Here is a 27624-nt window from a genome sequence, read left to right as displayed (position 1 = left end):
GTGAACACAAGAACAAGGGGACACAATCTGAAGTTAGTTGGGGGAAAGATCAAAGGCAACATGAGAAAATATTATTTGACTGAAAGAGTAGTAGATCCTTGGAACAAACTTCCAGCAGACGTGGTTGGTAAATCCACAGTAACTGAATTTAAACCTGCCTGGGATAAACATATATCCACTGTAAGATAAAATACAGGAAATAGTATAAGGGCAGACTAGATGGACCATGAGGTCTTTTTCTGCCATCAGTCATATTCTTAAATCTTAAATGCTATTTCCAACCTATTCTATGGTAATTGATTTTCGGTATACCGGGTATGTTACATATTTATGTTGCGCTTTCTAGCTAGAAAAGATGAAGTTGAACCATTTCCTGTTTTCTTTCTGTCTCTCTCTTTCCCAGTGGACAAAATGGAGTCACCGTTGTTCACGGAATCATCTCCTGTAGCTGGAGCTGAAAGAGCCGCTGGATTCCTGACTCAGGTAGGAAGTAAGAGATTAGCATCTTATATGGGGAAACAGTAGGATATCTCTAGTTTCCTTCCTTCCTTCCTTCCTTCCTTCCTTCCTTCCTTCCTTCCTTCCTTCCTTCCTTCATTTATTTATTCAATTTTTATGCCGCTCTTCTCCTTAGACTCAGGGCGACTTACAACATGTTAGCAATAGCACTTTTTAACAGAGCCAGCATATAGCCCCCACAATCCGGGTCCTCATTTTACCCACCTCGGAAGGATGGAAGGCTGAGTCAACCCTGAGTTGGTGATGAGATTTGAACCGCTGACCTTCAGATCTACAAGTCAGCTTCAGTGGCCTGCAGTACAGCACTCTACCTGCTGCACCACCCCGGCTCACTTCCTTTGGGGAGCAACTTACAATAATGCTTTTTTCTGAGCAAAGCAAAAGAATAATACAGTGATACCGCATGATACGAACTTAATTGGTTCTGGGACGAGGTTCGTAAGGTGAAAAGTTTGTAAGATGAAACAATGTTTCCCATAGGAATCAATGGGAAAGCGATTAATGCGTGCAAGCGGAAAACTCACCCCTTTTGCCTCATTACTGCCGGCATTCAGATTGTTCGGGGGTGGGTAGAGGAGGGGGGGAGACGGGGGGGGGGGAGAGAGGCAGTGCAGACTGCCCAGAGGGAGCCTCATGGGTGGATTGGGTAGACAGTTACTGTCCGGCTGCAATGACTCAAAGGGAAGGGAGGCGGAATATGGGAGGAGGGGGGAGGCAGCCTCCACACTCCAGGAGCTAATTGGCCAAAGACGTTCCCAGCCCAGCGCTTTTACATTGATCCCTTTCTCCGCCTCTCTCCCAGCCTCCGGACCGCATTCGCCTTCCTCCCGTCCGCAGCCGACTGACCGTGGGATCCTTCCCAGGAGAGCTTCCTGGGAATGAAAGCTCGCGAACGCAACAAGGGCGAAAGCCAGTGCTGCGAAGACCAGGCGGCGCTCCAGAGCCTCTGCGGCATGTTAAAGACTGCCTCCTGCCTGCCCCTGCTCTTCTGCTGGAGCGGGGAAAGGCAGGAGGAAGTTATGCCGGATACGGGCGATGGGTGGGACAGAGGGGCGGGGTTAAGCCTCCTTCGGCGACTGCGGAGCTGCGCGGCTTTGCCTTTTGCTGGGAGGGCAAGTGAAGGGCCGGACCTCCTGCCTTCCCCCCCCCAGCCAAAACCCCAAATGTCTCCGCTGTAGCAGCTGCTACAATAGACTTCCACGCCCTTCACCCGTGCCTGGCGGGAGGTGAAGAGTGCTTTGCCCAGTGCAAAGTTGACAGCAAGCAGCTCCGCAGTCGCCAAAGGAGGCTTAACCCCACCCCTCTGTCCCACCCATTGCCCGTATACGGCATAACTTCCTCCTGCCTATCCCCGCTCTTCTGCCGGCCACGGGCGATGGGTGGGACAGAGGGGTGCGGTTAAGCCTCCTTCGGCGACTGCGGAGCTGCTTGCTGTCAACTTTGCACTGGGCAAAGCACTCTTCACCTCCCGCCAGGCACGGGTGAAGGGCGTGGAAGCCTATTGTAGCTCGCCCATGGCCGGCAGAAGATCGCTCTTGCCCGGCTTCCCCACGAGGCATCAGGTCAGCATTCTGGGCGGGCGGGCGGCGGACGAGGAGGGGGAAAGCCTCCTGCAGCAGCTGCCACAGCCGCCGGCTTCCCCGCCGCCCGCCCACACAGAATGCTGACCTGATGCCTCGCGGGGAAGCCGGGCAAGAGCGATCTTCTGCCGGCCATGAGCGAGCGGCGGGGAGTCGGAGCTGCTGGCAAGCGCCCCAGCCCGGCTGTGACCTTTTAAAACATCCGGGCGGCTTCCCAGCAGCCTCCCGAAGCCGAACGCCAAACCCAAATTTCCGCGTTCGGCTCGGGAGGCTGCTGGGAAGCCCCCCAGCTGTTTTAAAAGGTGACAGCCAGGCTGGGGGGCTTCCCAGCACCCCCCCGAACCCCGAACCCAGAAGTTCGGCAAAAGTTCGGGGTTCGGGAGGTTGCTGGGAAGCCCCCCAGCCCGGCGGTCACCTTTTAAAACAGCCGGGCGGCTTCCCAGGAGCCTCTGAACGCCGAACCCGGACGTTCGGGTTTGGCGTTCGTAACTCGAAAAAAGTTCGTAAGAAGAGGCAAATTTTTTCTGAACCCCGGGTTCGTATCACGAGTTGTTCGTAAGACGAGGGGTTCGTATCTTGAGGTACCACTGTAATTTTAATTTACAATCCGTCAAACTAGGCCCTCCACTAAACAAAGATTTGGAGATCTGTGTTTGTTTGGGGTTTTTTTTAATCAACGTTACACGTATTGAATACAGGTAATGATGTTAACTTAAGCAGAATTATAAAAGAATTAAATAGCAAAGGGATAATGGGAATTGAACAATTATATGAGAAGGACGGGAGAGTTAGCAGAACTCGGCTGGAATGGTGGCTGGGTCAACAGAAATGGATGCAGATTAATGCAATAAGTAAATACTTAAATAAAAGTGAGAATAAAGAAGCTTTCTTGCGCGAAGAAAATTGTTTAGAAAAAATAATAAAAGAAAAAATTAATGATACAAAAGCTCAAGCTAGCAATATATATAGAATGTTATTGCAAGTAGAAGAGGAAGTAATAAAAAGTTTGACAAGATGCTGGCAAAATGGTTTACAAATAGATGAAAGTGAAATGAAAGAAATAGTAGAAAATATACATAAGATTAAAAACACAAGAGTTAAAGAGATGAGAAGAAAAATCTTACACAAATGGTATTATACACCAGCACAACTTGCACACTTCCAGGGAAAAGAGAAAGGTAACTGTTGGCATGGTTGCCGAAAGAAAGGAATTTTCATGCATATGTTCTGGGAGTGTGTAGAAATTCAGAAATTTTGGAAGGAAGTGCAGAACGAAATAAATAAAATGTTAAATATTAATTGGACAATTACAAAAGAAATAGCGATTTTAATTAAACAAAGAGAGCTAGGAGATTTTAAAGAAATAAAATCTGCAGCATTGGAAAGTGCTCAAGCGGTAGTGGTATTGGGTTGGAAAGAGTCTATAAAATGGACACTACAGAATTGATACTGGTACATGGCAGATCACATACATTTTGAAATCATGGAAATAAGATTAAACAACTTTGATGAAAACAAACTGGAGAAGCTGATGGTACGATGGAATAAGGTGAAAGGTTATATGTTGAGTAGAATCTGTGATGCAAATGTGAAAAATAAACTGCAATCACTCTTTTAGTAATAACAAATGCAAAGTAGAGCCAAGGAAATATATATATATAAACTAGTAAATTTCGAACCCCTTGTAATGGGTGGTGGTGGTGATGGGGGTTTCTCTGTCGGTCAGGTGATGGGCACATGCACTGTGCACTGTTTTATGTTTGTTTCTATGTAACCACTTTTATAAAATCAATAAAAATATATTTTAAAAAATAATAATTTGGAGATCTGTGGAATTCCTTAGTGGTTTTACAATTTTTGGTTTCAAAAAAATGCCACATGGCAGCATCTTCAAAGAACAACAAAGACCATTTGGTTAGTATATAAGCCAGAAATCCCATGAAACCTTGGTGCCACTGATATATTATTATTATTATTATTATTATTATTATTATTATTATTATTATTATTATTATTATTATTAATTAGATTTGCATGCCACCCCTCTCCGCAGACTCGGGGCGGCTCACAGCAATGATAAAAACAATATACAGTAACAAATCTAATATTAAAGTTTAAAATAACAATTTTACCTTAAAAAGCCTAAAAACCCCCAGTATATAAAAAAAAGCATACACACAAACATAACATACATACAGCTACATAGGCAAGAGGGTATGTCTCAGTTCCCCCATGCCTGACGGCAGAGGTGGGTTTTAAGGAGTTTACGAAAGGCAAGGAGGGTGGGGGCAGTCCTGATCTCCGGGGGGAGCTGGTTCCAGAGGGTCGGGGCCGCCACAGAGAAGGCTCTTCCCCTGGGTCCCGCCAGACAACATTGTTCAGTTGAAGGGACTCGGAGAAGGCCAAGCCTGTGGGACTTAACCGGCCGCTGGGATTCATGCGGCAGAAGACTGTACCATGTGATCCAGGCAGATAGATGATATTGAAGATCAGCATAGTGGGGCAAGGTAATTGGTTTTCAGCCAGAGGCTGTGAATGCTGCCATTTTAATCACATAATGTGTTCAGTCCACCTAGGGAAATGTCTAAAAAAGAGGGCATTTATTTATTTATTTATCTATCTATCTATCTATCTATCTATCTATCTATCTATCTATCTATCTATCTATCTATCTATCTATCTATCTATCAGATTTGAATGCCTCCCCTCTCCGCAGACTTGGGGCGGCTCACAGCAATAATAATACAATGTAAACAAATCTAATATTTAAATTTAAGTTAATTTAAAATCGCAATTTAAAAACCAATCATACATACTAACATACCATGCATAAATTTTATAAGCCTAGGGGAAGGGAATATTTCAATTCCCCCATGCCTGACGACAGAGGTGGGTTTTAAGGAGCTTACGAAAGGCAAGGAGGGTGGGGGCAACTCTGATATCTGGGGGGAGTTGGTTCCAAAGGGTCGGGGCCGCCACAGAGAAGGCTCTTCTCCTGGGTCCCGCCAAACGACATTATTTAGTTGATGGGACCCAGAGAAGGCCCACACTGTGGGACCTAACTGGTTGCTGGGATTCGTGCAGCAGAAGGCGGTCCCGGAGATATTCTCGTCCGGTGCCATGAAGGGCTTTATAGGTCATAACCAACACTTTGAATTGTGACCGGAAACTGATCGGCAACCAATGCAGACTGCGGAGTGTTGGTGTAACATGGGCATATTTGGGGAAGCCCATGATAGCTCTCGCAGCTGCATTCTGCACGATCTGAAGTTTCCGAACACTTTTCAAAGGTAGCCCCACGTAGAGAGCGTTACAGTAGTCGAGCCTCGAGGTGATGAGGGCATGAGTGACTGTGAGCAGTGACTCCCGGTCCAAATAGGGCCGCGAACCTGGGCAAAGACCCCCCTCGCCACAGCCGAAAGTTGGTTCTCTAATGTGAGCTGTGGGTTGAGGAGGACGCCCAAGTTGCGGACCCTCTCTGAGGGGGTCAATAATTCCCCCCCCAGGGTGATTGACGGACAGATGGAATTGTCCTTGGGAGGCAAAACCCACAGCCACTCCGTCTTCGTTTGGTCACATTTGGTCCCAAATGTGCTTTTTTCCAAGAAGCAATTGGACTTTTTGGTTGTTCTTTGAATATGTTTCGCTGCTCATCAAAGAATTTTCTTCAGCTTGGAGGAGAAGTGAAACTTCTTCAAAGAAAAACAAGAAAGTCCAATTGCCTCTTGGAAAAAAACACCTTTTCTGACAACCGTGACCATGGACGACTAAGAATCTCCAGATATTTATGCTTTTAGCATTTCCGTATTGAAGGAGATCACAGGGATTCTTGCTTGTTTAGGGTCCGTATATTGTTCTTATTATTGCTGTGAGACGCCCCGAGTCTTCGGAGAGGGGCGGCATACAAATCTAATTAATTATTATTAATTATTATTACTATTCTGGTTGTTGAAGAAACTTCTTGGATGAGAAGCGAAACATCTTCAAAGTCCATAAAGTCCAGTTGTCTTTTGAAAAAGCCCCTTTGGGACAACCATGACCATGGATGGCTGAGAATCCTCATAGGCATTTGTGCTTTTAGGATTTGCAGATTGTAGGAGATCTTGCAAATTCCACCGAGTCTGTTTACAACCCTCCTTCCTTCTTTAGGGTCCTGTGTCCTTTGGGGAGGTGGCCATCCATTTCAACAGTGAAGAGTGGTTGCTGTTGGATCCCAGCCAGAAAGCCCTGTATGAAGAAGTCATGTTGGAAACGTCAAGGATGGTGGCCTCTTTAGGTAAGGGTTTTCTCTGGAGGGAAATTTGAAGCAGGGCAAAATGTCTCTAGAAACTTTATTTACAACTTAGATCTACACACAATGTGTTAAAAATGATTTCATCACTTCTTTTTTCCTCTTACATTAATTCCAGTCCGCCTTCGTGGTCTTCTAAGTAGCACAGTTTTATTTAGAAAAAGAGATCAGTGTTGTGACCAGCAATGGTTGACATTCAGTGTTGTGGGGATCCGTGGGGCCTTGGTCATTACTATAAAGTTATTGGAAAGACGATCAAGGAGAGGATGTTGTTACCTATTGCAGTTGTTTTACTCAGCAAAAAAACTTGGTCTTGCTTTGTGTTGCAATGATACATGATGTCTTATTAAATGCAACACGGGTGGGTCATAGTTCAGATAATTTATGTGTCAGGTCCTAATGTCAAGACTTGCTTTTGCTCTTAATTTGTAACTCCCAAGAATGAGTTTTAGATGAAGTTATGCTAGTTGTTAAATTAATAACTGTTGTCGGGCTCTCTGGTAGAATCCTCCCAAAAATTCACAGGTACAAATTTCAGACACACACACATTTGAAAATTCAAAACAATGTTCTTTATAATGAAAATTCACTTAAACCAAGCCCTCTTTTGGTATAGCAAAGAGCACTCGTCTCCAAACAAACTGGTGATTTGTACAAGTCCCTTATCAGTTGTGTGATACTTAGCTTGCAGCTGTGAGGCAATTCACAGTCCTTCTTCTTTCACAAAGTGAAACATACCTTGCGCTGGGTTAGTTTCAAAGCGGGGAAAAATCAGCACACAAAAAGTCAAAGTCAGCAAGGCAGGCACCAAACGCAACGATCAGATAATCCTCCACAATGGCCAAACCTACACGCTGCTCTTTATAGCAGCCTCACTAATGACCACAGCCCCACCCAACCACAGGTGGCCTCATTTTCTTTGATAATAATCCCTCAGTTGTTGCTGCCTATGCATCGCTCTCCGCATGCGTGGCTGCAGCATGTGGATGTCTCCCCCACATCCACAGTCCTTGGGGCAGGAGCTGGGCCAGAGCTAACCACAACACATGATATCTTATTAAATGCAACACGGGTGGGTCATAGTTCAGATAATTTATGTGTCAGGTCCTAATGTCAAGACTTGCTTTTGCTCTTAATTTTTAACTCCCAAGAATGAGTTTTAGATGAAGTTATGCTAGTCGTTAAATTAATAACTAACATTCATGGTGTCACTTCCCTCATTCCTTTCATCTCAGATGCCCAGTAGTAGATAAATCTAAGCATAGGAAGGCCAAAGTGGACATTGTACATTATTCTATTTATTTTTCTTCCCCTGCCAGCGTTTGTTTCACAGAAAAAAGAAAACGACCGTGACGAAGGACCAAATTTAGTGCAAAGAATCAAAACTGAAATTCGTGAGGAGACATCGCCAAGCGAGTGGGGAAGGAAGAAACACGGAAAGAAGCACAATAGCACAGAAAACCTTTTCCGTGAATGTGTGGAAACGGACTGTGGAAAAAGTGTTGCAGCAAGAAGAGTTTTAACTTCTAATGAAAAGATCTACATCGGCGAAAAGCTCTACAAGTGCTCAGAGTGTGGGAAGTGCCTCAAGCACAGAGCGTCTCTGAAATCCCACGAAAGGATCCACACAGGGGAAAAACCTTATAAATGTGTGGATTGTGGGAAAAAGTTCAGTCTAAGGAGTTCCCTAACGTCCCATAAAAGGATCCACACGGGAGAAAAACCCTACAAGTGCACAGAATGTGGGAAGAGCTTCACAAGCAGTAGTTACCTGATGTGCCACAAAAGGATCCATTCGGGGGAAAAGCCCTATGAATGCACCGAGTGTGGGAAGAGCTTCCGTGTGAAGAGTGCTCTGACTTCTCATAAACGGATCCACACTGGGGAAAAACCCTATCAATGCCTAGATTGTGGGAAGGGCTTCAGCCAACTCAGTAGCCTTACTTCCCATAAAGGCGTCCACACGGGAGAAAAACCCTATGAATGCACAGAGTGTGGGAAGAGCTTCAGTGTCAAGAGTGCGCTTACGTCTCATAAACGGATCCACACGGGAGAAAAACCCTATAAATGCACGGAGTGTGGAGACAGCTTCAGTTTAAAGTGTGCCCTTACTGCGCATAAACGGATCCACACGGGGGAAAAACCTTATAAATGCACGGAATGCGGAAAGAGCTTTAGTGTAACGGGTGCTCTTGCTTCTCATAAACGGATCCACACAGGAGAAAAACCCTATAAGTGCACGGAGTGTGGGAAGAGCTTCACTGTAAAGTGTGGTCTTACATCTCATAAACGGGTCCACACAGGAGAGAAACCCTACAAATGCCTAGACTGCGGGAAGGGATTCAGCCAAAGTAGTAGCCTTGTTTCCCATAAACGGATCCACACGGGAGAAAAACCCTATAAATGCCTAGACTGTGGGAAGGGCTTCAGGCGGAGTTCCGACCTTGTCTCCCATCAATTGGCCCACACTGGAGAAAAGTTCTATAAATGCATGTGTGGGAAAAGCATTGGGACAGGAGATAAGTTAACTTCTCGTAAAAAGATCCACGTCGGAGAAAAGTGCCTAGAATATGGAAAGAGCTTCAGGCACAGATGTCTGAAATCCCACAAAAGGGATGCAGTCTACAAATGCCTAGACTGTAGGAAGGACTTCAGTATAAAGAGTTCTCTTGCTTATCATAAACGGATCCACACAGGAGAAAAACCCTATCAATGCACGGAGTGTGGGAAGAGCTTCAGTGTAAAGAGTTCTCTTACTTCTCATAAACGGATCCACACAGGAGAAAAGCCCTATAAATGCCTAGACTGTGGGAAGGGCTTCAGCCAACGCAGTAGCCTTGCTTCCCATAAAGGGGCCCACACAGGAGAGAAACCCTATGAATGCACGGAGTGTGGAAAGAGCTTCAGCGTAAAGAGTTATCTTACTTCTCATAAGAGGATCCACACAGGAGAAAAACCCTATAAATGCCTAGACTGTGGGAAGGGATTCAGCCAAAGTAGTAGCCTTCTTTCCCATAAAGGGGTCCACACAGGAGAAAAACCCTATAAATGCACGGAGTGTGGAAACAGCTATAAAAGCAACAGTTACCTGAACCTCCATAAACGGCTCCACATGGGAAAGAAACCTTATACATGCTTGGAGTGTGGAAAGAGTTTCACTTTCAAGACTTCTCTTACGTCTCATGAAAGGATCCACATAGGAGAAATATCCTATTAATACAGAGCCTGGTAAGAACTTCCGCCAAAGCGGACATAAAAGGATCCATACAGGAAAAAAATCTTATAAGTGCACAGAGTGTGGAAAGACCTTCACTGTTGATATATCTTTGACTTCCCATAAAGGGAGAGAAACCCTATATAGTAGTACCCCTAGATACGAGTATAATTCGTTCCAGAAGGGAGCTTGTATGTCGAACAACTCGTATCTGGAACAAATGGCTTTAGACTTTGTTTTTCCCCTCCGAGATAACCAAAAGCAAGGATTCTTGTGCCACCTAGTGGACGCTCGGCTCGTATCCCGAATTTGAGCTCGGGTCTGGAACAGAAATTTCTCTCCCCTCGTGGCTCGTATCTTGGAATACTCGCTTGTGGAGCAGCTCGTATCTAGAGGTACTACTGTAAATGCCTGGAATGTGGGAAGAGCTTCATGGCCATTAGTTTTCATATAATGTATGTGCACAAGTTTGATTTTAAGTGAAAATCTCTCCCAAATATTTATATGTAGAGGTAGAGGCATAGAATCAAAATCTTGTGAAATACTAGTACCGATTTATAACGTTTTGGTAAGTCCACACCTGGAACACTGCAACTGATTTTGGTCACACTACAAAAAAGGCGTTGAGCCTTTGGGAAAAGTTGGAGAAGAACAAGTACGGTAATCAAAGGTTTGGGAACTAAAACATGAAGACAGTTGCAGGATAAAAGGCGAAAGATTTGTATGATCTGAAGAGAAACCAGAGTAGGCATCTTAAGGCAAAATCTTCCCAAAAAGCAAACTCATTTAATTATCCATATAACCACGGCAGCCAGATTAATATTCGCACAATGGTGGAAAAATGAAGATATACCCCAAGATGACCTAATAATAGGGAAAATTAAATATTGTGCAGAAATGACTAAGTTAACTATGGTAGTTATAAACAATACTGAGTCCTCATTTAAAAACTGTTGGGACCCTTTCTACTGTTGGCTAAAAAAAAAAGAACAACTCGCTCAACAAATGTCAAGAATTGTATATACTCAAAGATACAAATCTGGTATAAAACCTTTCTTTTAAAAAAAATAGATGTAAGAGATATTGATGTATATCCCAAAATGGTATGACCCTTTTAAAAGCCTCTTTACCTTGATTTATTCAACGCTTTCTTTTTATTTATCTATAATTCTAAACTTCAGAAGAGAAGGATTTAGGGGTAGTGATTTCTGACAGCCTCAAAATGGGTGAGCAGTGTGGTCGAGCAGTAGGAAAAGCAAGTAGGATGCTTGGCTGCATAGCTAGAGGTATAACAAGCAGGAAGAGGGAGATTGTGATCCCCTTATATAGACCGCTGGTGAGACCACATTTGGAATACTGTGTTCAGTTCTGGAGACCTCACCTACAAAAAGATATTGACAAAATTGAACGGGTCCAAAGACGGGCTACAAGAATGGTGGAAGGTCTTAAGCATAAAACGTATCAGGAAAGACGTCATGAACTCAGCCTGTATAGTCTGGAGGACAGAAGGAAAAGGGGGGATATGATCGAAACATTTAAATATGTTAAAGGGTTAAATAAGTTTCAGGAGGGAAGTGTTTTTAATAGGAAAGTGAACACAAGAACAAGGGGACACAATCTGAGGTTAGTTGGGGGAAAGATCAGAAGCAACGTGAGAAAATATTTGACTGAAAGAGTAGTAGATCCTTGGAACAAACTTCCAGCAGACGTGGTTGATAAATCCACAGTAACTGAATTTAAACATGCCTGGGATAAACATAGATCCATCCTAAGATAAAACACAGGAAATAGTATAAGGGCAGACTAGATGGACCATGAGGTCTTTTTCTGCCGTCAGTCTTCTATGTTTCTATGTTTCTAGATATAAGGAAATGAGCTGCTGTAAATTTAATTAGTTCACAATCTCAACACAGTTCTACCGCCCACCCGCCCACCCTCTTCTTCTTTTCATTCTTCTTCTTTCTTCTTTTTTCTTCTCTAGGTCTGTGCGTTCATTGATTGTTTTGTATATTTCTTTTGGCCTATCGCCAAAGTGTACGATTATTGCTTATGTAAACATTCACCATGTTTTTTTACTGTCAACCGTAACTATATGTTCGTATGTATTTAGTGTATATTTGTAAAAAAAATATTTAAAAAAATAAAAAATAAATTAAAAAAACAGTTGCAGGATTTGGTTATGACTAGTCAATAAAGATTTCAATCTAGAAATAAAGAGAAATTTTCTGACAAGGGGAACAACTGACCAGTGGAACAGCTTGCTTTCAGAAGTTGCAGTTAAGAGACAGTACAAAAGAGGATCTAAATCAGTGGTTCCTAACCTTCTTTTGGCCATGCCCCACCTAAGCGTCTCTAAAATCCTGAAGCCTCCCCCCTCCATGACATGTACAGTGTTCCCTCGATTTTCACGGGGATGTATTCCGAGACCGCCTGCGAAAGTCGAATTTTCACGAAGTAGAGATGCGGAAGTAAATACACCATTTTTGGCTATGGACAGTATCACAAGCCTTCCTTTAACACTTTAAACCCCTAAATTACCATTTCCCATTCTCTTAACAACCATTTACTCACCATTATGACTGCTACTCACCATTGAATAAGACACTTAGTGATCCTGATATTTATAAACATAATTATTCATTAACAATAATATTTTTTTTGTTATTTATTTGCAAAAAATATTAGTTTGGCGATGACGTATGATGTCATTGGGTGGGAAAAACCGTGGTATAGAAAAAAACCCGCGAAGTATTTTTTAATTAATATTTTTTGAAAAACCGTGGTATAGGCGATTCGCAAAGTTTGAACCCGCGAAAATCGAGGGAACACTGTAATTCTTATTATTCAAAAAGTGAACTACTATGCAGAGGAAGCCTAAAAGGCCATTAACTAGGTTTAAACAAGGTCCCAACTGCTTCCATTAAAAATGAAATTACCCCACTATGTGTAGTGTTGGGCGAACCCAACGAAGTTCAAGTTTGCCGAACTCACCCGAATTTTGCCGTGAAGTTCGGGTGAGTTTGCCGAACCCGAACTTTACCTGAACCCGAACAGCAGCAGCACCGCAGCATCCTTTTCTGTAAAAGTAAACAAGGAGGTGGGGAATTCCTTTGATTTTTACAGAAAAGGAGGCCGCAAGCAAAAGGAGGTGGGGAATCCCATGATGGGATTCCGGGGGCGGGGCTTTGATGTCATGGAGACTCCTTCCCGTTTCAGCCGACCAGGGAGTAGTCTCTGTGGCGTCAAAGCCCCGCCCCCGGAATCCCATCATGGGATTTCCCACTCTCCTCCCGGGTGGCGGCATTTTGCGGTGTTCTTCGACCGAACCCGAACTTTACGCGAACTTCAAAAAAAAACACTGCAAAGTTCGGCATGAGCCCTAACTTTGCAAGTTCGGTTTGCCCAACACTACCCGTGTGGGGAACCAGGGATGTAGATTCTACTTTCTGCCCACAAAACCCCTGTGTCCATCAGGGGATCTTCCCAATGGGAGAATCTCTCCAAACAAGTTACTCTTTGAAAGGACATAAGAACAATTTCACTAATGAGGTTCTCTAAATATCTACTTGGATTATTAGTCTCCAAATCTCCATCAGGGTGAAATGGCAGTATTAAAGCAGTGTTTCCCAACCTTTTTTTGAGCCACGGCACATTTTTCATATTTTCAAAATCCTGGGGAACATTGAGCGGGGAGGCGGGGGCCTAAAAAAAAGTTTGGACAAAAAACCCTCTCTTCCTCCCTTTTGCTCTATTTCTCTCCCCCTCTCTCTTTCTCTCTCTTCATTTCTTTCTCTCTCCATCCCTCTTTCTTTCTCACTTCCTTCCTCTTTCTCTCTCCTTCCCTCCCTCTGTCTTTCTCTCTCCCTCCTTCCCCCCTCTTGCTTTCTCTCTCTTTCTCTCTGTCTCTCTTGCTATCTCTCTCTGTCTCTCTTGCTATCTCTCTCTTTCTCTCTTGCTATCTCTTTCTCTGTCTCTCTTGCTCTCTCTCTCTCTCTTGCTATCTCTCTTTCTCTCTCTCTCTCTTGCTATCTCTCTTTCTCTCTCTCTTTCTCTCTCGTTACACCACGCCGGCAACAGCGGCATCGGGCAGTAGCCAGGGGTGGCGGCAGAGTGGTTGACTGCGAGCGGGAGCCCTGACGGCGGCAGCTGGACGTGCTGCTGGACATGCTGCTTGTCCTTTGGGGCCTGGCGGGAGGGCAGTGGCAGCGGGAACGGGAGGCTGCCGGCTGCAGCGGCCTCGGGCAGTTGCCGGGGGATGGCTGCGGCAAGAGGGAGCTCCAAGGTGGAGGCACCGACGGTGGCGGTTGGACGTGCAGCTGGACACCGTACATGCTGGCACTGCGGGGCTGGCACCTCTGGCCCAGCCAGCGAGCCAGTGCCAGCCCCGCAGCGCCAGCACGTATGGCATCCAGCAGCACATCCACCACTGTCAGTGCCTCCACCTTGGAACTCTCGCCGCCGCCATCCCCCGGCGACTGCCCGGGGCCGCTGCAGCCGGCAGTCTCCCGTTCCCGCTGCCATTGCCCTTCCGCCGGGCCCGAAAGGACACTTGTTGCCGCCTCCGCTGGGAAACTCCAGCTGGGCGCGAAGAATAAAGCTCAGCTTCCGGTCTTGGCAGCTGAGCTTCGTGGCACACCTGACCATGTCTCGCGGCACACCGGTTGAAAAACACTGTATTAAAGCATGTGAAGATCCCTTCATATTCCCCAAAAGACTCATCTTTTAGAAATTTTGTCTTCTGCATGGGCAGGGGGTTGGATTAGGTGACCTACAAGGTACCTTCCAACTTTGTTTATCTAGTCTAGTGAAATGAAGGACTCGGGGTGACGTGATAGCAGTATTACAGGTGAAACTCAAAAAATTAGAATATTGTGAAAAAGTTCATTTATTTCAGTAAGCAACTTAAAAGGTGAGACGTAATATATGAGACTCATTACACGCAAGGCAAGATTGTTCAATAAAACAAGGATTGTACATAGACCAATATCGGGCCTCTGAAAATTATAAGACCGTAATTGCTACAAAACAGGCCCAAACCAATTACTGAGTACATATGCATGCTTATACTTTTCAAAGGTCCGATATTGTTCAATGTACAACTCTTGTTTTATTGATTGCATGTAATATTCTAATTATCTGAGATGGTGGGTTTGGAGTTTTCATGAGCTGTATCCCACAATCACAGTTACGACAATTTATGGCTTGGACTATCTTGCCTTGTATGTAATGAGTCACTCTCATAAATTCACCTTGTAAATTTCAGCTTTTAAGTTGCATTACGGAAATAAATGAACTTTCGCACGATAATTAAAGAGTGGAGGCTGTGGGCTTGAAAGGGGATCCTTCACTCCTCAACTCGAAACAGAATATCCTACGAAAATAGACTAACAATCGTGGGCCTAGAAAGCCTAGAACTACGGCGCCTAAAACACGATTTGAGTATTGCCCACAAGATCATATGCTGCAACGTCCTACCGGTCAATGACTACTTCAGCTTCAACCGCAATAACACAAGAGCACGCAACAGATTCAAACTTAATACGAACCGCGCCAAACTTGACTGTAAAAAATATGATTTCAACAGTCAAGTTATCGAAGCGTGGACCTCATTACCGGACTCAATAGTGTCAAGCCATAACCCCCAACACTTCTCCCTTAGGCTCTCCACGATTGACCTCTCCAGGTTCCTAAGAGGCCAGTAAGGGGCGTACATAAGTGCACTTGTGTGCCTTTCGTCCCCTGTCCAATTGTCTTTCCTTTCTCTCACTTATCATATATATTCTCTTTCTTTCATATATCTTCTCCTCTAAGTTCACTTTACCCTTATATATATTACTACTTGTCTATTTTTCTTCCTATGTATTTGTGTACAGTATTGGACAAATGAATAAATAAATAAACAAACAAAATAAGTGTGGAGATATGGGGATTGTCCCAGTCATTAACCTCAGTGACGCGGTGATTTTAAAAGGGTCGGGGGGGGGGGGGCTTCCATCAGAGAAGTCGGAAAGGGGCTCCTTGGGTGGGGGGACACAGCAGAGGAGGCATCTGAGAAGAGTGGGCCAGAAGAAGGCCTAATTCGGGGTCAGACCTAGAGAAAGAAGGATTGGAGTCTGTCTCTTAGGGCCCCTTAATGGCGGAACTCCCTCATAGCCGCATCTCTCTCTCTCTCTCTCCGCGCTTCCCGCCAGAATAGGCTCCTCCCACCCCGCTCGGAACCTTTTCCCGCTTCTCCATTTGGGAGGGGTGTGGCCAAGAGGAAACAGGAAGAGTCACGCATCTCCCCTCTCCAGGCATCCGTTTTCCCCGGGTTGGATCCTAGTTGCTATCTTCCCGCCCCTCCTATTAGCATCAATGGTCCCTCCCATTCCCCCCCCCCCCCGCTTCCTTACCGTGGATCCTCCCCCCCCTTCACTTCCAGGGCTCCCGGCGGACGTCGCCACACGCAGCTGCAACAATGGGCGGAGCCCGTTACCCAAGAAAGGGGAGAAATGGAAGTGGGAGGGGCTTGACCGGGATACTTCGGAGTTGGTTGCCAGAAATCGGTTGTGCCAATCGGAAATCTCCCTTCATCTGTTTCTGGGCAGAATCTCTGGCGATTTCTCCCTGCGGAGAAAACTTTTGGAGCAGAAAGAGAAAGTGGGGTGGGGCTACGGGGATTGTGTGCAGGAGGTTTTCTTGGTTAACCTGTGGAAGGGCGGGGACACAGGTGGCCCCTGAGCGAAGCAATGTCTAGGGCAGTGTTTCCCAACCTTGGCCACTTGAAGATATTTGGACTTCAACTCCCAGAATTCCTCAGCCGCAATTCCCTCCAGGTGCCACAAGAGGGCGCTCTCTTGGCTGGCGACTGACGAGGCCACTCCGTCTGCCTGGTCGGGTGGTTCCGGCGGAGAGTTCCTCCTTGGGAATCTGTTGGAGCCGGAACAAGAAGGGATTCCGCGACTCAGATCCTCCCCAGAGGACGGAAGGAGATCCTGAGGCCTGGAGGGAGCGGGAAATCCTCCCCATAGCTGCTCTTGGCTGTGCATGGGGGGAGATTTAAGAATGGGGCAGGTGGGAGGAGAGAAGGGAGCCTAAAGGAGTCCCTTGCTCACATCTCCATTGAGATTCAAGACTCCTGGGAGGATCTGTGGAGATCCAGCGGAGACCAGTTGAAAGCTGGGAGATCCCTTCTGAGCCTGGAAGACCAGAGGAGAAGCAGGAAGAGATCCAGGTCAGAGAAGCTTCTTTTTGGGGGGAATACAAAGAGATCTTCACATGCTTGAATTCTTCCATTTCTCCCTGATGGGGTTTTGGAGATTAATAATCCGAGTAGAAACATAGAAGTCTGACGGCAGAAAAAGACCTCCTGGTCCATCTAGTCTGCCCTTATACTATTTTCTGTATTTTATCTTAGGATGGATATATGTTTATCCCAGGCATGTTTAAATTCAGTTACTGTGGATTTATCTACCACGTCTGCTGGAAGTTTGTTCCAAGGATCTACTACTCTTTCCCCCAACTAACTTCAGATTGTGTCCCATTGTTCTTGTGTTCACTTTCCTATTAAAAACACTTCCCTCCTGGACCTTATTTAACCCTTTAATATATTTAAATGTTTCGATCATGTCCCCCCTTTCCTTCTGTCCTCCAGACTACAGTATATAGATTGAGTTCATGAAGTCTTTCCTGATCCGTTTTATGCTTAAGACCTTCCACCATTCTTGTAGCCCGTCTTTGGACCCGTTCAATTTTGTCAATATCTTTTTGTAGGCAAGGTCTCCAGAACTGAACACAGTATTCCAAATGTGGTCTCACCAGCATTCTATATAGCGGGATCATAATCTCCCTCTTCCTGCTTGTTATACCTCTAGCTATGCAGCCAAGCATCCTACTTGCTTTCCCTACCGCCTGACTGCACTGTTCACCCATTTTGAGACTGTCAGAAATCACTACCCCTAAATCCTTTTCTTTTGAAGTATTTGCTAACACAGAACTGCCAATACAATACTCAGATTGAGGATTCCTTTTCCCCAAGTGCATTATTTTACATTTGGAAACATTAAACTGCAGTTTCCATTGCTTTGACCATTTATCTAGTAAAGCTAAATCATTTACCATATTACAGACGCCTCCAGGAATATCAACCCTATTGCACACTTTAGAGTCATCGGCAAATAGGCAAACCTTCCCTACCAAACCTTCCCCTATGTCACTCACAAACATATTAAAAAGAATAGGACCCAGAACAGACCCTTGTGGCACACCGCTTGTAACCTGACTCTGTTCAGAATACTTGCCATTAACAATAACTCTCTGTTGTCTACGCTTCAGCCAGCTGCAAGTCCATTGAACTATCCAGGGATTATGACCAATCTTCACTAATTTATCTATCAGCTCTTTATGTGGAACCGTATCAAAGGCTTTGCTGAAGTCCAGGTAGGCAATATCCACGGCACCACCTTCATCCAACACCTTTGTGACATAGTCAAAGAAATCAATGAGATTAGTCTGACATGATTTGCCTTCAGTAAAGCCATGCTGATTTGGGTCCAATAAGTTATTGTTTTTAGGTGCTGATTTATCCTCTTTTTGAGTAGAGTCTCCATCATTTTAACTACAACTGATGTCAAGCTAACTGGCCTGTAGTTACTAGCTTCTTCTCTACTGCCCTTCTTGTGGATGGGCACAACACTGGCCATTCTCCAATCCTCAGGAACATCTCCTGTTAACAGGGATTGGTTAAACAAATCAGTCAGGGGGGTAGCAATGACAGATCTGAGTTCTTTAACAACTCTGGGGTGGATGCCATCTGGACCGTAGATATTTATTATTATTAAATTTATTATTATTATTATTTATTTATTTATTTAATTAATTAAATTTGTATGCCACCCCTCTCCGTAGACTTGGGGCGGCTCACAGCAATAGCGAACGCAATGTAAAATACAAATCTAATATTTAAAAAACTAAAAAAAAACATAATTAAAAAACATACACACAACATACCATATATAAACTATATAGGCCTGGGGAAGATGTCTCAATTCCCCTGTACCTGACGGCAGAGGTGGGTCTTAAGGAGTTTACGAAATGCATGGAGGGTGGGAGCAATCCTAATCTGGGGGGGAGCTGGTTCCAGAGGGTCGGGGCTGCCACAGAGAGGGCTCTTCCCCTGGGTCCCGCCAGCCGACATTGTTTCTGCACGATCTGAGATTTCCAAACACTTTAGGAGAACAATCTAACTGAGGTTTGTTCTTCAGCATGTGGTGGAGTTCGGTCTTCCCCTTTCATTCATTGTTCCCACGATGGAGCATAGGAAATTGAGTGTGGAGAAGAGGCAAATGGTTTTCTGGGCCGGACAGGAAGAAATCTTACATTGCGCCTCCGAGCTAGAAAAGATGAAGTTGAACCCTTTCCTGTTTCGATCCTTTATCCTTCACAGTAGAGAAAATGGAGTCAACGTTGTTCACTGAACCATCTCCTTCTATCGATGGACCTGAAAGAGCCACTGGATTCCTGACTCAGGTAGGAAGTAAGAGATTAGCATCTTATATGCTGCAACGTCCTACTGGTCAATGACTACTTTAGCTTCAACCGCAACAACACAAGAGCACGCAACAGATTCAAACTTAATACGAACCGCTCCAAACTTGACTGTAAAAAATATGATTTCAACAACTGAGTTATCGAAGCGTGGAACTCATTACCGGATTCAATTGTGTCAACCCCTAACCCCCAACATTTCTCCCTTAGACTCTCCACGATTGACCTCTCCAGGTTCCTAAGAGGCCAGTAAAGGGGTGCTCTGGTGTGCCTTTCGTCCCCTGTCCAATTGTCTTTCCTTTCTCTCACTTATCATATATATTCTCTTCCTTTCATATATCCTCTCCTCTAAGTTCACTTTCACCCTCATTTATATTATCACAATTTAAGTTTTTTATTAGCTTATCAAAATATAAAGGAAAAAGAAAAAATATGGAAAAGTAAGAAGAAAGGGGCATAGTGTAATGGGGGGGCAGAGAAAAAGGCATATAATAATAATAAATGTATTGTCATTGTCAATACAACGAATTGTCATTGACAACGAAAGTCGTGTGACACCTAGAGACCAGATCCACCATACATAAAAACAGAAATAGGTAAATTTAAAAATAGAATAAAAAATAGAATAAAATGTCCCACCCACTACAAATTTCCCACCCTGAACCACTCAAACATCTACATGACAGACCAAGTAATATTGTCCAACGGTCACTGATGGTGACCCCTTAGTTTGTTTTTAAGTGCGAGTATAGCTCTGGGATAAAAACTATTCAGGAAACGTGTGGTCCAAGTTCTAGTTGTTCTGTATCTTCTGCCAGAAGGCAACAGTTCAAAAAGATTGTAAGCAGGAGGAGAAGAGTCTTTCAGAATGTTATGCACCTTCCTAGAACAGCGAGATGTGAAGATGTCATCCAGGGCGAATAGCTGGAGCCCAATGATGTTCTGGGCAGTTTTAATAATTCTCTGTAGAGCTTTTTTGTTTGCTACAGAACTGCTCCCATACCAAGCTAGAATGCCGTATGTCAGGACACTCTCAATGGTGCTGCGATAGTAGGACAACAGTAGATGCTGAGATAAATTTATCTTCCTGAGCATTCTCAGCATGTTGTGCACCAGTTGCGACCCTACTTGGACCGGGAGTCACTGCTCACAGTCACTCATGCCCTCATCACCTTGAGGTTTGACTACTGTAACGCTCTCTTCATGGGGCTACCTTTGAAAAGTGTTCGGAAACTTCAGATCGTGCACAATGCAGCTGCGAGAGCAATCATGGGCTTTCCCAAACATGCCCATGTTACACCAACACTCCGCAGTCTGCATTGGTTGCTGATCAGTTTCCGGTCACAATTCAAAGTGTTGGTTATGACCTATAAAGCCCTTCATGGCATCAGACCAAATGACATTGTCGACTAAACAATGTCATTTGGCGGGACCCAGGGGAAGAGCCTTTTCTGTGGCGGCCCCGGCCCTCTGGAGCCAGCTCCCCCCAGATATCAGAGTTTCCCCCACCCTCCTTGCCTTTCGCAAGCTCCTTAAAACCCACCTCTGTCGTCAGGCATGGGGGAATTGAAATTTTCCCTTCCCCCCAGGCTTATAGAATTTATACATGGTATGCTTGTATGTATGATTGGTTCTTTAAATTGGGGTTTTTTAGATTATTTTTTAATATTAGATTTGTTACATTGTCTTCTTTATTGTTGTTAGCCGCCCCGAGTCTTTGGAGAGGGGCGGCATACAAATCAAATAAATAAATAAGTAAGTAAGTAAGTAAGTAAGTAAGTAAGTAAGTAAGTAAGTAAGTGTGAAAATTGGCTAAAATAAGATAAGCGACCTCTGCTGCTCATGGACTGTGTACCCCGCTTGCCTCTTGCAGCTTCTCCCCTGCAGAGCCGAGAAAACGGCATGCAGCACGGGGAGCAAGCCAGGTGGCCCCGAGCTCCGGCTATGTACCTGGAGCTCGGGCCTGCTGCTGTTGCTACTGACCCTGACTGCCGCTCTAGGCACCGTGGCAAGATTTGACTGCTTCACATGTACAGCAGCCAAAATCTCACAAAAATATCCTTCTGGCAGCGAGATTTTAGCAAAAATTGCCGGTTTCTTTGCAAAAACCCCCGGTGATTTTTACCGGAATCGCGCCGGTTGCACCTGTGTGGCCGTCGGTAATGGAGCTGCACACACAGTTCCATTTCCGCTACCGGAGTGGCATTCCCGCCCGTTGCAGGTTGGGTCCACCCCTGGTTGGAAGGGACCTTGGGGGTCTTCTAGTCCAACCCCCTGCTTGCACAAAAAAGACGAAGAAGTTTTTAGGAAGATTGTGGAATGTGCAGAATTAGATATGATGATGAGACGATTAAATAATCAAGCCGAAACAGAATTTTATAAAACTTGGCAGAAAGTTTACAATTGGTGGAACACACAAAAAAAAGATTCTTAAAGATATTAAAATAAAGTATTGAATAGTTAAATTTACTAGATTGAATACATTACATAGTGATATTTGATAGATAAGTTTATTTCTTCAAATTGATTTTAATTATTTAAATTACAATTATATAATTGCTGAAAAGTATTGAAAAGTTAAGATTTTTATGTCAGTATTTTTATGTCAGGCCAACTCTGTGGGACCTAACCGGTCGCTGGGATTCATGCGGCAGAAGGCGGTCCCGGAGATATTCTGGTCCAGTGCCATGAAGGGCTTTATAGGTCATAGCCAACACTTTGAATTGTGACCGGAAACTGATCGGCAACCAATGCAGACTGCCGAGTGTTGGAGTAATATGGACATATTTGGGGAAGCCCATGATTGCTCTCGCAGCTGCATTCTGCACGATCTGAAGATTCCGAACATTTTTCAAAGCTAGACATTAAACTAGACATTGTCCTTGCAATTGTTCTTCATATGTATCAGCCTCCAGTACCCTGATCATTTTGTTGCTCTTCTCTGCACCCCTTCTGTTCTTGTTTACATTGTGGTGACCAAAACTAAGTGTAGTATTCCAAGCGTGGCCTTATCAAGGCATTGTAAAGTGGTATTAATGCTTTTCTTCCTGTGTCTTCAAAGAAAAACCAGGAAGTCCAATGGCCTCCTGATAAAAAAAGCACTTTTGGAAAAAACCATGATCATGGATGACTGAGAATCTCCAGGCATATTTGTGCTTTTAGGATTTGCAGCTTGAAGGAGATCTTGCAAATTCCATCGCGTCTGCTCACAGGAATTCTTGCTTCTTTAGGGTCCTGTGTCCTTTGTGGAGGTGGCCATCTCTTTCAACAGTGAAGAGTGGTTGCTACTTGATCCCAGCCAGAAAGCCCTGTATCACGAAGTCATGTTGGAAACATCTAGGATGGTGGCCTCCTTAGGTAAGGGTTCCTATATACGTAACTGTATAAAATCAATTCACCTCTGTTTTTTTTCTTCTTACATTAATTCCAGTCCCCCTTCATGGTCTTCTAAGTAGCACAGTTTCGTTTATAAGAAAGAGATGGAAACTGCAGTTTAATGTTTTCAAATGTAAAATAATGCACTTGGGGAAAAGGAATCCTCAATCTGAGTACAGTGATACCTCGTCGTACAAACGCCTCGTCATACAAACTTTTTGAGATACAAACCCAGGGTTTAAGATTTTTTTGCCTCTTCTTACAAACTATTTTCACCTTACAAACCCACCGCCGCTGCTGGGATGCCCCGCCTCTGGACTTCCGTTGCCAGCGAAGCACCTGTTTTTATGTTGCTGGGATTCCCCTGAGGCTCCCCTCCATGGGAAACCCCGCCTCTGGACTTCCATTGCCAGCGAAGCACCCGTTTTTATGTTGCTGGGATTCCCCTGAGGCTCCCCTCCATGGGAAACCCCGCCTCTGGACTTCCGTTGCCAGCGAAGCACCCGTTTTTATGTTGCTGGGATTCCCCTGAGGCTCCCCTCTGGATTTCCGTGTTTTTATGATGCTGCAGGAGAATCCCAGCAGCTCAAAAACAGGCAAGGGAAGTCCGGAGGTGGGGTTTCCCATGGAGGGGAGCCTCAGGGCAAATCCCAGCAGCACAAAAACGGGCACTTCGGCTGGCAAAAGGGGTGAATTTTGGGATTGCACGCATTAATTGCTTTTCCATTGATTCCAATGGAAAACATTGTTTCGCCTTACAAACTTTTCACCTGAAGAACCTCGTCCCGGAACCAATTAAGTTTGTAAGACAAGGTATCACTGTATTGTATTGGTAGTTCTATGTTAGCAAAAACTTCAGAAGAGAAGGATTTAGGGGTAGTGATTTCTGACAGTCTCAAAATGGGTGAGCAGTGCAGTCAGGCAGTAGGGAAAGCAAGTAGGATGCTTGGCTGCATAGCTAGAGGTATAACAAGCAGGAAGAGGGAGATTGCGATTCCGCTATATAGAGCGCTGGTGAGACCACATGTGGAATACTGTATCCAGTTCTGGAGACCTCACCTGCAAAAAGATATTGACAAAATTGAACAAGTCCAAAGACGGGCTACAAGAATGGTGGAAGGTCTTAAGCATAAAACGTATCAGGAAAGACTTAATGAACTCAATCTGTATAGTCTGGACTCTGGAGGACAGAAGGAAAAGGGGGGACATGATCAAAACATTTAAATATGTTAACGGGTTAAATAAGGTCCAGGAGGGAAGTGTTTTTAATAGGAAAGGGGACACAATCTGAGGTTAGTTGGAGGAAAGATCAAAAGCAGCATGAGAAAATATTATTTGACTGAAAGAGTAGTAGATGCTTGGAACAAACTTCCAGCAGACGTGGTTGGTAAATCCACAGTCACTGAATTTAAACATGCCCGGGATAAACATAGATCCATCCTAAGATAAAATACAGGAAATAGTATAAGGGCAGACTAGATGGACCATGAGGTCTTTTTCTGCCAGCAATCTTCTATGTTTCTATGAGGTCACTGTAATGACCAATAAAGATTGACGTTCACAGTCTTGTGGTCATCCTTGGCCCCTGGGTCATTACTGCAGAATTATTGGGAAGATGATCAGGGAGTGGGTGGTTATTCCTATTGAAGTTGTCCTACTCGGCAACAAAATTTGTCTTGCTTTGTGTTGCAATGTTTTATTGAATGCAAGTTGGGTGTGCCGTAGTTGAGACAATTTGTGGGCCACATCCTGATGTCAAGACTTGTTTTTTGCTTTAAAATTTTAACTACCAAAAATGAGGAGCCACGCCAGTCTTTTAAGTTAATCACTGAAACCCATTCTATGTTCCTTCATTGCTTTCTCCGCAGATGCTCAGTAGTAGATAAAGCTATGCGTAGAGATCCTAAGATGGACGTTGCAGATTATTCTAATTTGTTTTTCTTCCCCCTAAAAGCATTTGATGTGCAGAAGATGGAAAACTTAGTGCCATTGCAAAGAATCAAAACTGAAATCCCCGAAGAGACATCTACAAATCAGCGGGGAAGGAAGGAATATGGAAAGAAGCAGAATCTGAGAGAAAAATCTATTCCTGAATGTGTGGAAGTGGATCGTTTCCTGACCCAATGGGATTCCAGAGAAAATTCAAGGAAATGTCAAAGTAGAAAACGATCCAAATCAAACCGCAATGTTAGCAATCGTGGGAAAACTGGAAAAAAACCTCAGCCGTAATTATCCTATTTCCCATAAAAGGATACATACTGGAGAAAAACGTTTTGAATGCATAGAATGTGGGAAGAGCTACCCAACTAGTAGTTCCTTGATGTGCCATAAAAGGATCCATACAGGGAGAAAACTTTATGCATGTGTGGATTGTGGAAAAGGGTTTACTGCGAAGGGTTCCCTTACTTACCATACAGGAGAAAAACCCTATCAATGCCTGGAGTGTGGAAAGAGCTCCTCACGAAGTCGTGACCTTGTTCGCCATAAAGGGATCCACACAGGAGAAAACCCCTATAAATGCACGGAGTGTGGAAAGAGCTTTAGGGGAAAGAGTAGTCTTACCATTCATAAAAGGATCCACACAGGAGGAAAACCCTATAAATGCCTAGACTGTGGGAAGAGCTTCAAGCAGAGAGGTAAATTTGCTTCCCATAAACAGGTCCACACGGGAGAAAAACCCTATAAGTGTACGGAGTGTGGAAAGAGCTTTAGGGGATACTGGGGTCTGTCTGCTCACCAAGTGATCCACACAGGAGAGAAACCCTATGAATGCACAGAGTGTGGAAAGAGCTTCAGACGGAGTGGTGGGCTTGCTTCCCATAAACTGATCCACACAGGAGAAAAACCCTATAAATGCCTAGACTGTGGGAAGGTGTTCAACACTAACAGTCACCTTGTTTCCCATAAACGGGTCCACACAGGAGAGAAACCCTATAAATGCATGGAGTGTGGGAAGACCTTCAGCCAAAGCAATGACCTTATTTCACACAATAGGATCCACACAGGAGAGAGACCCTATAAATGCCCAGACTGTGGGAAGAGCTTCAGACAAAGCAGTTCCCTGGCTTCTCATAGACGGATCCACAGAGAGGAAAAACCCTATAAATGCCCAGACTGTGGGGACAGCTTCAAACAAAGCGGTGGGCTCGCTTCCCATAGACGGGTCCACGGAGGAGAAAAACGCCATAAATGCCTAGACTGTGGGAAGAGCTTCAGGCAAAACTATGACCTTATTTCACATAATAGGATCCACACAGGAGAGAAACCCTATAAATGCCCAGACTGTGGGAAGAGCTTCAGATGGAAGGGTGGGCTCGCTTCCCACAAACGGGTCCACACGGGAGAGAAACCCTATAAATGCCTAGTCTGTGGGAAGAGCTTCAGCCAACGTAAGACCCTCGCTTCTCATAAATTGGTCCACACAGGAGAAAAACCCTATAAATGCCCAGACTGTGGGAACAGCTTCAAACAAAGTGGTGGGCTTGCTTCCCATAGACGGATCCACGGAGGAGAAAAACGCCATAAATGCCTAGACTGTGGGAAGAGCTTCAGCCAAAGTAAGACCCTTGCTTCTCATAAATTGGTCCATGCAGTAGAAAAACCCTATAAATGCATGGAGTGTGGAAAGAGCTATAAAAGCAGCATTAGCCTGTGCCGCCATAAACAGCTCCACAGGGATAGAAACTCCATAGATGTGTAGTGTGGAAAGAGCTTCATGTACGGAGACCGTCTGAAATCACACAAAATGATCCATACAGAGGGAACACCTTACAAATGTGTGGATTGTGGAAAAAGTTTCAATGTGAAGACTTCACTTATGTCCCATAAAAGGATATTTTCATTTTCATTTTTTTCATTTTATTGGATTTGTATGCCGCCCCTCTCCGTAGACTCGGGGCAGCTAACAACAGTGGTAAAAACAACATGCGGCAATCCAATACTAAAGTAGCTAAAAACCCTTATTTTAAAACCAATCATACATACAAACGTACCATGCATAAATTGTAGAAGCCTCAGTTCCCCCATGCCTGACGACAGAGGTGGGTTTTAAGAAGCTTACGAAAGGCAAGAAGGATGGGGGCTATTCTAATCTCTGGGGGGAGTTGGTTCCAGAGGGTTGGGGCCGCCACAGAGAAGGCTCTTCCCCTGGGTCCCGCCAAATGGAAGGAAAACCCTATAAATGCCTAAACTCTGGAAAAAGCCTCAGGCAAATGTGCGACCTTGTTTCCCATAAATGGCTCCGCACAGGAGAAAAATTGTATAAATGCCTAGACTGTGGGAAGGCCTTCAGACAAAGCAGTGACCTTTTCTTACCACAAATGGGTCCACATAGGAGGAAAAACCCTATAAATTGCGTGGAGTATGGAAATGGCTATAAAAGTGATCCTCCGTAAAGGGGAGAACTCCTATACATGCTTGGAGTACAGAAAGAGCTTCACTATCAAAATGGATGAAAACTCATCAAGAAGAGACAACTTGGGATGAAGGAGAAACTTCCTAACGGTGATAACAATTAACTAGTGAAGTGATGGCGAACCTATGGCAGGTGGCACGCGGAGCCATATCTGCTGGCACTTGAGCTATTGCCCTAGCTCAGCTCCAACATGCATGTGTGTGCCAGCCAGCTGATTTTTGGCTTGCACAGAGGCTCCTGGAGGGCGCTTTTGGCTTCTAGGGAACCTCTGGGGCAGCGGTCCCCAAACTATGGCCTGCGGGATGCATGCGGCCCGCTGAGGCCATTTATCCAGCCTGCAGCAGCGCAGAAGATTTTACACGGAGTCGGGCATTGGAGTTGGGGGCAGGGAGCAATGAAAGTGCAGAGGCTGGCAAACAGGGGGGGCAGGGAGGCCACAACCGAGAGGCTCGGTATCTGCCCATCCATGGCGGGTGGGGGCGGGGGCGGCTGTGGCTCCCTTTCCTTCCATTGTCTATGTCTACCGCCAGTGGCCGTCGCCGCGGGTTCCTTGTGTGGGAGCTGCCACTTCCCTCTTGGCAGCCCAGCCCGGTGGCTGTAGAAAGTGCAGAGATTATTGCATTTTCTACGGCCGCCTGGCAATTCAAATAAATTGAATTGAATTGAATTGGGCTGCCTGGAGGGAAGTGGCAGCTCCCGTCCGAGG

The 27624-nt window shown here is 44.9% G+C and overlaps 1 protein-coding gene across 1 annotated transcript; it reads left to right on the top strand.

The window, feature by feature from the left end:
• The first annotated feature begins 411 nt into the window (after nucleotides 1–411).
• Nucleotides 412–26351, top strand: LOC139162890 (zinc finger protein 91-like). Its single transcript, XM_070743791.1, has 5 exons — nucleotides 412–483; nucleotides 6249–6375; nucleotides 7710–8820; nucleotides 9046–9398; nucleotides 24742–26351. The coding sequence occupies exons 1-5, from the start codon at nucleotides 412–414 to the stop codon at nucleotides 26202–26204; spliced, it is 3126 nt and encodes a 1041-aa protein (XP_070599892.1). The 3' UTR covers nucleotides 26205–26351.
• The last annotated feature ends 1273 nt before the right edge of the window (nucleotides 26352–27624 follow it).

This window comes from Erythrolamprus reginae, chromosome 2 (genome assembly GCF_031021105.1).
Source record: "Erythrolamprus reginae isolate rEryReg1 chromosome 2, rEryReg1.hap1, whole genome shotgun sequence".
In the NCBI taxonomy this organism is placed as follows: Eukaryota; Metazoa; Chordata; class Lepidosauria; order Squamata; family Dipsadidae; genus Erythrolamprus; species Erythrolamprus reginae.
This window is presented reverse-complemented; position numbering and strand designations above follow the sequence as displayed.